At 37.6% G+C, this 14664-nt stretch overlaps 1 protein-coding gene across 2 annotated transcripts in view; it reads right to left on the bottom strand.

Annotated features, from left to right (window-relative positions):
* Positions 1-14664, bottom strand: part of b4galnt4a (beta-1,4-N-acetyl-galactosaminyl transferase 4a) — a 209526-nt gene that overhangs the window by 42562 nt on the left and 152300 nt on the right. For both annotated transcript variants that reach the window (XM_047345063.1, XM_047345068.1), the window contains one exon: positions 10321-10388. In XM_047345063.1, the coding sequence (XP_047201019.1) occupies positions 10321-10388 (68 nt within the window). The remainder of the gene's footprint in view (positions 1-10320; positions 10389-14664) is intronic.

Below are 14664 nucleotides of genomic sequence, written 5' to 3' on the forward strand. Positions count from 1 at the left end.
TTGAACAACTCCCAGAACACAAGACATTAGACACCCAGGTTGACTCTGCCCCACCCCCTCCCACAGACCCTCCGCCTCGCCAGCAGAATGCACTCCTTGAAGGAGAGAGCACCTGCACTGAGATGGTACCTACCTAGGATCAATCCACCTTCCTGTCAAGTCTGACCAGCTTCCCTGACCCTGATAATGAAAAGTGTTCCCAAAGCATGATGCTGTCATACACACATGCCTATATTAGATTTGTTTTAATTCGCCCTTAAGACTGGAACCCTGTGTGTGTGTGTCTTTTAAACAATTGGAAGCTGTTTGTGTCACAATCTGAGAGGAGCAATTTTTTGCCATTTGCTAACTGTTGTAATCCAATCACATAATCATAATTTCTTAGTCCCTGTCAAAACTTCTCATCTCTTTAAACCCACTTACATTGCCCTTATATTACTGACTGTTCACATAAATGAACGATTGAGTGGCACATCTGTACATAGTCTTCTGCAAGGGATTTATTGTGCTGTACTTATAGTTTCAGACAGAAACAGTGTGGGAGAAGATAGAAATCTTATTACTGTCTGACCTGTGCATGCCCCTTCGATTGTAACAGTTATAAATGTCAGACTGTCACTTTTAGAAAGTGACAATCTGACATTTACAGAGACAATGACCGTGATTTTTGCATGATTTTTGCCGCCACACTGCTGATGCTAGAAAGCTTTGCAAGTTCAGCTCGGAGCAGCTGTCAAGTGCAATTTGCCTTGTTACTCTGATAAGATTTCTTTAGAAAATATATTATATAACAGCTCAGATTTTAATACTTTGCAAAAGGAAATCCCTGCCGTTAACGTGTGGTTTCCAAACATCCATGATTTGTCTGCATGGGCTACTAACTGCTGATCTTCTCTTATTACAGACCAATAAGCAAATCCTGGATATTTACTTGATCCCCTTCAAAAAGGCTTACATATCCATTTCCAAGCTGCTCACAACATAATTTCTGCTCTCCGTCAGACTAACCTGACCCCCTGTCATCATTACTGTCTTTAATCACGTTTGGCAGCAACCGGCACTGTGTTGCAGTATGGTTGCACTCAGGCATTACTGCCAATCAGATGTCTGCTGTGAAATCATGGTTTTTCACAGCTCCAAAGATGTGCATTTAAACCTCAAAGGCGTTCCGATTAGACATAAGCCGCAAGACACTCCAACACAGAGACAGAAACACACACAAACAAACACAGTCAGAGATTTGTATTCTTGCAGGCTCCCATCACTCAAACTGATGGTGGACTGAAAGCCTTACGGAAGAAAACCGGACAGAGGAGTCATTGCAGCTAGCTGGTAAAAAAAACACTTATGTGGGAAGAAGTTAACACTCAGAGTGGTACTCGTACTCAAACAAAATCAAGGATTGGTATGCACACAAAAACAAACACACACACTAAAGTGGATCCAATCGGATAGTGCAGGTGCTGAGAGCAGGTGCAGCATTCAGCTTGTCTCCATGCTAAATCTGGATGCCTATGATGTGAGCTGGAAAAGCACTATCCTTTCCTTTCCCTCCTCACCAGCTATAATAGCCAGGAGTGTTTAAGTGATTCAATTATAGATACAGAGATCCTGAGGTGAAATAACTGGACATTCTCCACAAGACTTTCTCCTGTGTTGCTTGAAAAGGAGCTACAGTAGTAACTTGTAGAAGGAAAAATACCTATCCTGTATGTTTGCTCATGAAACGAAGAGCTTGCATCACATTTTAAAAGCTGTAAGGATTGGATGTGAACATCCTTCTCTGCACTTGTGAGATAAAATACCAAAAGACATTTTAAGTAGTTTATATAATAAATCATCTTGCTAGTTGGAGGATAACATCCTTGCTAAAGTGATGTTGATGCTGCGTTAAAACAGAAATAGAGAGCTGGTGGAAAGTTTACATACACTCACCTAGTGCATAACTTTATTTAGGGCTTTTAAAGACAAATCTGAACTGTTCTATCTGTTCTAACTATCTTCAGGGTCAACGGATTTTAAAACACACAATTTTACGGATTTCTGATGTCAAGAATTGGGTGCACAAGTTCCAATTTATTGTAAATTAACTCACAAATACAGGCTCTGACATACAAAACAAAACAGCCCTAATTACATTTGAGTAAATGTTCTTTAGCAATTTGCAAAGAAACCACACATTTTTTGTAGCCACGATAAAGTTGTGGTATCGTTTTGGAGGGGTTTTTGAACACTTGTTTTTGTAGACTGATTGAGCTCATTCAAAACTGGTTGTTTGGTTTAGTCTAGGGCAGCACAATAAATTGATTTGCATTTAACAGTGTAATTTCAATGTGTGCAATATTGCAATCACAAAAGACTATTTGGATGCAACATTTGGTAATGTATTACATTAAGAATTCATGCTCTGCATATTGATAAAAAAATATGCATCCCTGACCCTAGTTTATGTATAGTTTCATTGGCTCAGACAAAAAAGCTTACAGAGAGTGGTGTGAACATTGTGTAATGGTAATGAAAGAAAAGAGTCTGGATAACGTGAGTTAAATTTAATCACGGTCTTCAGCAGAAGTATCACAATTATATATTTTCCTCTTTGTTTTGGTTAGAACCTTCTAAGTCCATGTTCACATTAAACCAGACTAAATGAGGATAGAAACCCTGGAGTTTAACAGCTTTCAGCGTAATAAAGGCTTGAGCTTTGGTGGGTACTGGAATGTTCTGGCTCATTCTAACCAATATTATGTCCTGAGGGTGACAATTAAGATCAGAAAGTTAATATCTGGACAGAACTGGGAGTTCCATCAAATACCAAACACACTTCAAAACTGGTTCTGGTATGGATAATGCTGGCTAAGATTATTGCTTGGAGCAACTCTGACCTCAACACAATTCAAAATGTATGGAAAATGCTCAAAAGGGCCAAGAAACACACTTATGTAAATGAGGTCTACCAATTTTACCAATGCATAACCCAGAAGAGTGTATGTGCATTTCTCATCATATAGGTTTTTAGTCCTTAAATTTCAACTTCAAGGAGCACAATTACTTGTTATCCCGCATTAACTTTTAACTTTGTGAAGTACTTTTTTCACTACGATAGTGTTGAAGGATGTGGTGCGTAACAGTTTTCTATATTGTTCAAACAGTATTAGTTCCACAGTAAACTTCAAATTCTTGTCAATCAAATCACAGTGTAGGCTGCTCTGGAGGTTCTAAGACACGTCACATCAAGCACAGCTCCAGACCAGCTCAGTATGCACCTCATGGCGCTTGAATTTGTTGAACTTAAGCAAATGTCAATCTCCTGGTGTTGTCTACACAGCCACAGGCACTGTTAGCTGTTTCAGAAAGAGGAGATATGGTTGACGGGGGTTATCTGGGTTCCTCAACTGACAACATTACTGTCACTCATCAGGTTGTTGTGACAGCACCTAGCAGGCACTGTCAACCTATCACGTCACAGATATGAGCACAGGCGGTTTCAAAAAGGAGCACTTTGAGAGTGATACATTTTTAAACGTCATCACCAGAGAGTCTATTGGCTTCAAAACAAACAGCTTTTTAGTGTTCTTGCTTTGATTCAGTTCAGTATATTTCTGTCAAAACTTGAATTTCAATGAACAGAGTCTGAACCCTCTGAATGAGTGGCATTAACATTTCATTATCCAATTAAATTACTTTTCTAAAAATCTATTAATAATTTTAATGATAATTTCAAAAAAGGGAATAATTTAAAGGTTTTGTCTGTTGCAAGCAGTTAGCTGCAGTGATTCAAATATCGTTTTAGGATAACTGCTTGTCTCTTTCTTTTTGAAAGTCTTTTCAGTCCAACTGGAATGGGACAGCATTCATCCTACAGAAATCCCCTCTGGCATGGGAAGGGCGAAGGATCCCCCAAGGGGGAGCCTAGAGAGAGAGATATCTATTTTTCCCTCTTAAGGTGTTGGCCTCACAAGCGACTTCAAAGAGAAGGAAATGAACAGTGCGACATTGACATAAAATAATAGGGACCACTTCAAATATTTAGGGCGTTGGATCCAGCAGCTGATTTGCATTTTGATTAATATAAAACATAGAGTAATATTAATAAATGAATACACATTTATCAGGTTATTATGATAACCCAAAACCAGGGAAATTAATGTTTTCCTATAAATCCTCATATGCCGTCATTTTGTATAAGGGAATATATACTTTTACACAAACAAATAAAATGATTTAATAGAGACTGATTGGAGACGTATATGACAGTAACTTCCATTCATCATCTGTAGTGATGAAAATTAAGATTCACAACAGGGGCAGCAACATTACCCCCTTCCCTAGACACACAGACTCTGATAGTGTGAGTCATTACCTCCAGGTAGCGACAGCCAGGCAGCGTGGACGGACACCAGAACTCACTAGCATGTGTACCAGACCGAAATTCCTGTCCATTTCATCTATTCAAACAGCCACTTAGGAAGAAACTTTATATTCCACAAGGATAATAAAACTTACATGTAATAAAAGCAGACTAGTTTTTGCTCGTTATTGAAATCACGTGTAGAGGATGTATAACAGCACAGTAACACAGGAATATGTACACTAAACCCACTTTTTCCTCTTATTTTACAGATTTCTTTAGTCATGGGTGGAAATGAGAAGTTTAGGTCCCACTTTTTTTTAATAAACCTACATCTAGTAAGTAGAAAAGTGGAGAAGAACAGTGTAGGTAAAATAGTTTTTAGACAGTTTAGACCTTCAGAACAATGGTGTGCTGGTCCTACAGCAGCCTTTGGTTGCTCTTCATGTCATTAATTGGTGACCTTGTGTTGATTTTTGTGATTATTAATGTCTTGGTTTATCTTCAGTTTAGTGTTATACTTGTCCCTGCATTTTCGTTTTTCAGTTATTTCCTCCAATTATTTGGCACAATAAATTTCCCTTTGAGATTAATAAAGTATTTTTCAAATAAATTATCTCAGCACACAAAAAACTGAGATACAAATGGCACATGCCAAGACCGAGGCATTGTTTTAAATACTGTGCAAACTATGCCTTTCATGTGTACTGATTCAGTTCATTCAGTTGCCCACACCTGCTTTCCAAGTTCTCACCCTCCCCAGTATATGCTCCTTGGTATCTTGGTTTTAGTTTATTGCCAGATCATTCTTGTTTGTCAGTACTCTAGCCATTCAATCAGTGGGACAGTTTATAAACGTGCTGTATAAATTATTTTGGTTGTCACCCATTGCACCCGATACATATGCCTGTGTTTTTGTAGGATTTTTGCCATCACCTTTTGTTGTATGCCTGTATTTTTCCTTGGTCAGCATCCATTAGCCACACTTACCCAAGTTTGGCTAATGGATGCTGACCACGCTTACCCAAGTCCAGAACTATTTGGTGTGCGGGCCCAATGAACTGAGACCATTAAATAACTGCAGTCCTAAATGTGAAAAAGGGAAAAGATACAAGATACAACACCTGTGTTTTTCATTATTCCCTTTTTTGTTCAGTTACATCTCTGGACGTTATGTTTCTGCAGCTCCATTCATTTTACTCTACCTTTATTTCATTTTACCCTGGTAGGGCACCGTATGGTAATAACTATGCACAGTGTGAGTGCTGTTTCAAATAGTAACTTTGATTAAGGCTTTGTGAAGAACAGAACTGGGGAGTCTATAAATAGGCTCAAATGGCCCTAAACCTATTCTCTAGCAGCAAATTACACCAGATCCTCATGTTGATAAGGACTAGCTGCACCCTTGTGACTAATAATTTTCACAGTAGTTTCCTCTTATGTTGAACTGCTCTTTGTGGACATCACATCAGCATTCAACACCATAATTCCACAGACCCTGGTCAACAAACTCTACACCTGGACTGGGTTCCCCTCTGTGCAACTAGGTTCTGGACATCCTCACTGACAGACCGCAGTGACAGACCACTGTGAGGATCAACGGCATATCCTCCTCCGCTATCCCCCCTTACCACCAGCTTCCCCCAGGACTCGGTGCTGAGCCCTGTCCTGTTCACCCTGCTCACATATGACTGCTCTGTAAAATCCCCACACTGTAATATTGTGAAGTTTGCAGATGACACAGCAGTGGTAGGATGCAACAGAAACAATTAGTCCAAATACAGGCAAGAGGTGGAGCATCTGCAGTGTTGGTGCAGAGACAATAATCTCTGCATAAATGTGAAGAAGAGGGAATGATAGTGAACTTTAGGAGGGACAACCCTTGGGGTATACCTGGCTGATGACCTCATGTGGAGCATGAACACCTCCACCATGGTGAAGAAGGCACACCAGCGTCTCTATTTCCTCAGGAGGCTGAGGAGTGCAGGACTGGGGAGCTCAGTCCTGACCTTATTCTACAGATGTGTGGTGGAGGATGTTCTGTGCTCCTTTATCACTGTGTGACATAGCAGGGGCTCTGCAGCCGAGAGGAGGGTGCTACACAGGGTGGTGAAGGCTGCACAGAAGATTGTGGGGTGCAACCTACCCTCCACTTCAGACATTTACACCACCAAATGCCTCCTGCATCATGAACGTTCCTATACACCAGACTGAGAACCACCACACTGAGATGCAGTTTCTGACATGAAGATGTGAGGCTCTGATGGACTTCTGCTCAGCTATACTAGACATTCTAACCTAGCTCACTATTAGAACTAGTATTTAAGCAGCTGCCCTGCCTCAAGGAACAAGTACTTTGGATTCTGTTTTAAACTATGATTTTTACTCTGGCCTTTCATTTTATTTGATTTTTTCTTGTTTGCTGTTTTGCTTTTAACTATGACCCGTGTAACCAAATTTCATTCATGTAATTGTGACGTAATTGTGATGGTATGACAATAAATATCCTGGAATCCTACAACATAGCTTGTAACATTGTAGAAAGACAAACATCATTACAGGTTGGGCAATTGTTCTTCATATATCAGATATCAGAAATGACTTTTCCTACTGTGACCAGCCTGTGATGCATTCTTTTTTAATTGCATCTTCCTTTGTTCTGATCCCCTAAATTGCTGATTTTAATTGTATCCCCAATAAATTAAAGCAAATCTTTCTCTGTGGAAATTAAACAGAGCATTTGACATTTACAAAACAATGTAAGTAAAGGGGTTCGTGTAGGAAGCTGAACAGTGCAGTACAATGTACAGTACATGTGTTTGATGACTTGGAAACTGGAAAACTTGAAAAAATATCAACAGAATTTATATTTAACATCTGCACAATAATGTGAGGAAACGTGCACTCACTGGCATTTAATATTATGAATACATTCGTTCCCACATGCCCACACACAGTAACATCAACCCAGTACCGTCTAAGCCATACTTTCTACAAAACAATACAACAGTGAGTGGCTGTAGCTATATGACACAATTTGCCATACCACTTAATTCCTATTACAAATTACTCCTCTGTGCTTTTCCAGATTTAAATTGCCCCAAATCCAAATTTTGCCTGGTTTTTATTGTACAATTACAACAGTTTGGGAAGTACAACTTGATTTGTGGAGCACTTTTCATACAGACAAGTATAACACAAAGTGTTTCATAGAGGTTAAAAACAGACAGGCAGCCATCAAATGAGTATTAAAAACACAACAAGTGATTAAAACAATTTAAAAAACTGAAAAAAAACTACTTTAGAGAATGATGAACTGAGAAAATACAATCCTGCAGAATACGATGAGGAAACACCAAAATTAAATAAAAAAACATAATAAAAACAAATTCTAAAAACAAAACCCTGAACAACAAAATATAAAGATCAAAATATTAATGATTGAAAAAATCTAAATTAATGACAATTCACAAATAATATGACACTTAATATATTTTGATTACCTAAAATAGTCACAGTCAGGTCTAGGGTCAGGAAAAGGGTCTGCAAACAAACTGTTTAGACTCCTACAGTCAGGTCAGCACTACAAAGCGCTGTCTGCTAAAAGCAGCCACCACAGAGATGGTGTCTTTCCCCAAGATCAATAGAATGCACATTTGCACAAATCAAACATGTCTTTCTATTTTGTAAAAACACTGTTTAGATACATATTTTAAAAAATATGATATTTTTATTTCCTTTTTAAAGCAAGTGGAACTGAAACCTAATTCCTTGTTTGTGAGCCCAAACTTGGCAAATAAAGCTGATTCTATTTATGAAGTAAAAATAAATACATAAAAGCCAAACTGAAAAGAAATATTTTAGGTTAGGCTTTTATCTAAAAACATTTTTATTTAAGAAGTTCAAGAAATTACTCCAAACATTTCTATGAAATATTGAATCTGCAAAAAACACTGGATGGATGGATGGACGAATGCAACAGATATGCAATGCAACAAAGAATAAACCCTCCTCAGCAAGCCATCAAGAGCCGCAGAAACCTGTTAATCACCCATTCATTTAGGTCAGTGTGGTACCTAAACTTGCAGGACAGTGGGCTCTGAGGACCAGGATCGAGAACCCCTGTTTTAGCGAAAAAAAATACTGACTGATTTATAATTATAGAATTTAAGTATAATTTATGAAATGTTAAGTATTTTTAAAATGTTGTATGTTTTTTTCTTTGCGACCCCTGTTTTTGTTCTCTAGCCTCTCTACCCTACCACTTTCAATTCATTCTATAGGATATACAAAGAGAATGAGCATTGAAAGCACATAACACGCCTAAAATTCTCTGCAGAACAACTTTTTTTTATATTCCTGTCATATTCTGTGTTCCTGCTTGGTTGCTCTGTTGTCTTACTATGTGGCAATAAACTCTAAGTGATCTGGAAAGATGCCAAAAAACTATTTATCCGCCTCATTTGTATTCTTCCTTTAGAAAAATAAATAAAAGAAAATCATGAATCAAGTAAACCTATATAAACATCATCTAGTTGTTTCATATTGTCATATATTGAATTACATCTGCAAAACAAAAAAATGTATTTGGTTTTGTGTACAGGAGAAAAGAAGAACCCAACACTGAGTGGATAATTCAGCACAAAATGATTTTGATGTTTTTATGAGCCATATTTAATGTTTTACCTTCATCCATTGTTCAAGGAAAACAATCGCAACCATCACAGGCAGAAGTGCAATTGTAAATGACTTTTTTAGCCAGGTTTAATTTGATCAGGATACTGTATATTTTTTTAGTATAGCACTGAATCAATGCCGGCTTGTTCCAGACATATATTGTTGCCATTATTAGAAAAACAGCAACATATTTTTTTGTATAATAAAATTCAGTAAAATTAAAGAAAGTTGATCCCATATTTAAATATTTACCATAAATTAATTGAAGCTAACGGAGCTGCCATTAGTGCTACTTTATTACTAAGTGAGCCGAAAAGCACAAAAAAGCGTACGATGCACATAGACTTAATATATTTATTAAACGGAGGAAAATAAAATTGATAAGAGAAGAACTGCAATGCATAGAATGTGTCCTATAGACAATGCCACAATCTCTGCTTCTCAGATTGTCAATACATTCTAATTCTTGTATATTTAATATTGTTATTTCAGGCACTCCACACAATATGATATAACTTAAAATGACATTAGTGGGAAACTGGCAGAAGAGTAGCGGTCGGATTATTGAGTATACTTTATTCAAACTCAACCACAGAAATTAGAGCAAAGTGCTGAATCTGAGAGAACTAGACAGGTTAAAACTTTCTCATCTTACATTTACAGAAAATTAGCTCTCTGTGCTGCTATGTGTTAACACACACTGAAATCCTTAAGGAGCTCTCTTTACCCCATTCTTTCAGTCATCTTCTTCAAGGATCAACACAGTGGATCATTAATTATCCTGACTTCAGGTGTTCTGCCTCTTTCTGAACCTTCTCCATATTTTCTGTGTACTTCTCAAAAATAGTCTACACTGGTTGTTACACACAAAGGGTTGTCTCTTAGAAGGGGGTTTGTTAATCTGATTGTTAAAATGTTCAGGCAGTGCTGTAGAACAGCACCTTCAATAATCTTCTAAGTACTATTTTAAAATTTGTGTGCTTTTCATTTTTAAAGGACCACTTGCTTGATGGTCCTGAAGACATGTACACAGAAAAGACCTGATTTCCAGGGTTCAGTGGACACTCAAGCCTTCCATTTTCTTATGCATGTGGGCCATAAAAGCCTTTAGAGGCAACAAACTTGCAGACTGAATGAAAACAGATTATTTTTGGTACAGAGTGCTAGAGAGACTCTACAAAGCTCTTCTAGGAGATGCACCAGTGCAAAACTGTATTCATACCGACTTTTGGTCTTTGTACTGGAGAGAAATAAGTGTGGTACTAGTATCTGTGGGAGTTGTCACAGGTACTTACTGCACAGATTTGGAGGACTGGGACCTGAACTTGGTGAACTCGCCTGGAGCAGTCCACTCTGTACCCAGCTGCAACAAACAAGAGAGGAAACACAGGTCAGAGAGTGAGGGGAAAAGAAGGGGGTAGGAAGCAAGCAGTTTTAAAACATCATTAAGAATGTTAGAGTAAAGTTTGCAGATGTTACTTGAACTGCTCAACTCATTCTACCCAGGAAGTGAAAAGTCAGAAATGTTTGTGTTTAATTTTCTCTAGGCTTGTCTAAGAAGCCATATAAATCACTCAAGAAGTAATACCAGTACTCTCTTTACCAGTATTCTCTTAAATACCATACATCATAAATAGAGATTTAGACGCTTTTTGCCATTTTAAATAAATTTTCCTTTCCCATTTGCACTGCATGCACGGAAACTGTTGACACCATCACAAAAATAAAAATCGGCATAGCCTAAAGGTGAAAAGTAATCCTTAACAACCTTAGCCTTACCAAAAAACGTAAGGTTCAGTTTATAATTTTTGAAGTGAGGTTCTTAATAGTTACACAGACAACAGTTTCAGCTGATTTTAGTTATTTAAAAATAAAAAATAAAATAAAATAGAATAAAAATGTAATAAATAAAATAAAAATTAAACAAATATATTATAAAATATTATAATGTAATAAAAATTATTCTAATATATATATATATATATATATATATATATATATATATACACAATACTATATTTGCGGATATTGAACTCCTGCACATTCACAAAACTGTTGTTCAGATGTTTCCAGCTTTCTCAGTCAAACAACATTGGTGTTGCCATAAAACAATATTTTAAAATTGTGTAGATGTGTAATTTAAAGTTGCTAACCTGGGATGACAGCAACAAGCTTAACTACAGTAGCTTGACACTAAAGGACATTTTTGGAAAGACTCACATTTTTCTTGAAGGTGAGAAAGTGGCTCACTCCAACTTTATCTTTTACTTTATCTTTGCAAAGACACATCAATATGTTTTTCAAAAACTTGTATCCATTTTTAAAAAAACGTGATAAAACCCATTTGACATTGCTATTATAAAGAAGAATAATTACAATTTTAATGTTTGAGCCTTTTTAAATTTACAGCGGAGAATTGAGAACAGCATTGTGAGACCCTGATTGCTCCTTTACTTTTGGCAGCACTGCAAAACACAAGAATTTCTGAGAAAACAAGACACGACTCAAAATGTCAAGGAGAGTTAATTAGCAGAAAAGTTCTGAAGTGAGAATGCATATAAAAACTAATGGCTATAAAGAGTGCAAAAATTAGGAAGAGGGATTCCCTGCCAATACTGACTCTAAGAAGCATGCTCATCAGAGCAGCTGGGAATCCCTTTATGGCTCTGGAGTCAAATCAGTGCCCATTCGTTTCCTCAGCAAGCCAACACAACTAATTAGGGCCCCTGCCGCCACTGATCCATAATAGAAGAATACAGCTAAGATCACAGCGGGCATGCTTTCAATTGTTTGTGCTGGATACACTTCTAGGTCTGAAACCAGTCAGAAGACAGTGTGACTGGCAGTGGGGACAGATCACAACACTCTTTCATATTGTAAATAGCTGCTTATCCTCAAGCTGAGCTCCACTGAGAATTAACAGAGAGAAGCAAACACAGTGAGTCACACCTACAACTTGCTGGTGTTAATACTATGGCATGTTTCAATGTGTTTTGCTGGCATGAGAATAGAGCTACCATGAAAAAAATACTGGCATCAAAGCCTGTCCAAAACTAACCGGGCCCTTTATGGTTTGTAAAGCCTCTGAGACTCTCTCTGAGGCTGGTGGCTGTAGAGAAAAAAGGCAGATACCATATATACTAGTGTGCTTTCAGCCTAAAGCCTGCAGCTTTCCGCTGTACTGGAACATTTCAATACCACCAGTGGTCATAAATATTCCTGTCTAAACACAAAAGCAGGACAAATGGCAGGACATCGAAGTCACTGTAAGAGAACTCTGTAGCCCAGGTCTGGGGAATGCGGCACCTGTAGCCCATTTCCTGCACACGCCTGTGCACGGTGGCTCTGGATGTTTCTACTCCAGACTCAGTCCACTGCTTCCGCAGGTCCCCCAAGGTCTGGAATCGGCCCTTCTCCACAATCTTCCTCAGGGTCCGGTCACCTCTTCTCGTTGTGCAGCGTTTTCTGCCACACTTTTTCCTTCCCACAGACTTCCCACTGAGGTGCCTTGATACAGCACTCTGGGAACAGCCTATTTGTTCAGAAATTTCTTTCTGTGTCTTACCCTCTTGCTTGAGGGTGTCAATAGTGGCCTTCTGGACAGCAGTCAGGTCGGCAGTCTTACCCATGATTGGGGTTTTGAGTGATGAACCAGGCTGGGAGTTTTAAAGGCCTCAGGAATCTTTTGCAGGTGTTTAGAGTTAACTCGTTGATTCAGATGATTAGGTTCATAGCTCGTTTAGAGACCCTTTTAATGATATGCTAATTTTGTGAGATAGGAATTTTGGGTTTTCATGAGCTGTATGCCAAAATCATCCGTATTAAGACAATAAAAGACCTGAAATATTTCAGTTAGTGTGCAATGAATCTAAAATATATGAATGTTAAATTTTCATCATGACATTATGGAAAATAATGAACTTTATCACAATATGCTAATATTTTGAGAAGGACCAGTATATTGTACTGACAGACCTCCCAAAGCACCATTTGCTGTGGCAACTTGGTGAGCCCACAATGCCACTTTTTGTTTATAATTCTCTAACAGTGGGTTTTGGAGATATTTGTACCTCTTCTAACTATGTGCTCACTGTGTGTGGGTGGTCAAAATCTTTACAGCTTCAGTTGTTTTAAATGTTTTAATCATTGCACTGACTAGATATAGGCAAGTATCTATTTTCTTATTGCCCTTTCTTGACTTAAAAAGTTCAATAAAAATCTGCCGGACCTTCAAGGCATGTTCTTTCATCTTTCCCAGTTTGAAGAGTAGCTAAAATAAACTGGCTTCTGTGTGACATTACTATACTTCAGAGAAAAAGGAACTCATGGATAACTCATAAAGGTTCATAGACCTTCTGATCATCCTTAAAAGGTCATCCTTACCGTAAAAGGTAAAAAATTACAAAGATGCCTCAGCTATATTTTTTAAAGAATTGTAAATGTAAAAATCAATGTGTCTTTTTTCACCTTGTTTTTAAATGAGAAAAATGAATGACTTTAAAAAAGCAAAGACAATTATTACTACATATTCCTACATATGATTTTGGTAAAACAGAACACTGAAGTTAGTATAGAGAACTCCAAATAGTGCCTCATCACAGTAAGGTTTATATGTGAAACAATCTAAATCTTAATAAATCTGGGTGTATTGAAAACTGTTGAAAACACAACACTTGCTTTACTTGTTATGTTGCTTTCACATAGGACAAAGTAGTCAATTTAAATGAAGCGTGAAGTTTAGTATATTTTTTCCCCTCCATTAAACTAGCATTTTCATTTATTTTAGTCTTGCAAGAAATCATCCAGCAGACACCTTAAACAGCCTGCAGCCCAGTAATCCATCACAATTGTCTTCTTGTCTGGTTTTATTGCACTCAAAGTACTTATTGTACTGTTAGTAACTCAAGACGAGTAAAAGCAGAAACAGAGAAGCTGGCCACTGTGATGAATTGTCAGGATTATAGATGCTTAAAGATTTAGTCTTTTGGACGTCTATTCGTTTCTCCACTAATGCTTTACCCACAAAAATAAAAACAAATGTGTGGGAGCTTCAATATTTCTTGTGTAGATATCCGGGAACCTCTAGGTTACTTACAAAATAAATAAATAAATAAATTCAGGTAATATTTCCCACTGCGCAATGATGACAAGCATAAAACTAAAATTCTGTAACTGAGATGAAAGAGCAGAGGAACCTATCTATTGTTTTCAAGAACACATAATTTAGCTATAAAACTCTGTAACATTAAGAAAAAACACAGTTTGGACAAAAGTATCTTCCTATTGAATCTGGGGCAGTTTAGCTTTAATATTTAGTCCTATGCTAAGGGTCAAACATGTTTAAATGACTATGAAAAAATCTGAGACTGATTTTTGAGATTTGCTGTTCTATCCTGTTATGTGTGCAGAAACCGGTGCATAAGCACAAAAACAAAGATGTTTTTTAAACGCTATTTAAATGATATAGTACTGTCACTGGTGTTTAAAACTAGGTGAGAGGGACATAGATATTAACCTATCAAAACCTTATCACTGAGGGGCCAAGAGACTGGTGCCAGATCACCTAACCTCTGGACTCAAGAAGCATTTCAAATCTCCAAAGGACAACCAATACAGCGCCAGTGCAGCATTGCTCAGAT

Source organism: Girardinichthys multiradiatus, chromosome 2 (assembly GCF_021462225.1).
Source record: "Girardinichthys multiradiatus isolate DD_20200921_A chromosome 2, DD_fGirMul_XY1, whole genome shotgun sequence".
Classification (NCBI taxonomy): domain Eukaryota; kingdom Metazoa; phylum Chordata; class Actinopteri; order Cyprinodontiformes; family Goodeidae; genus Girardinichthys; species Girardinichthys multiradiatus.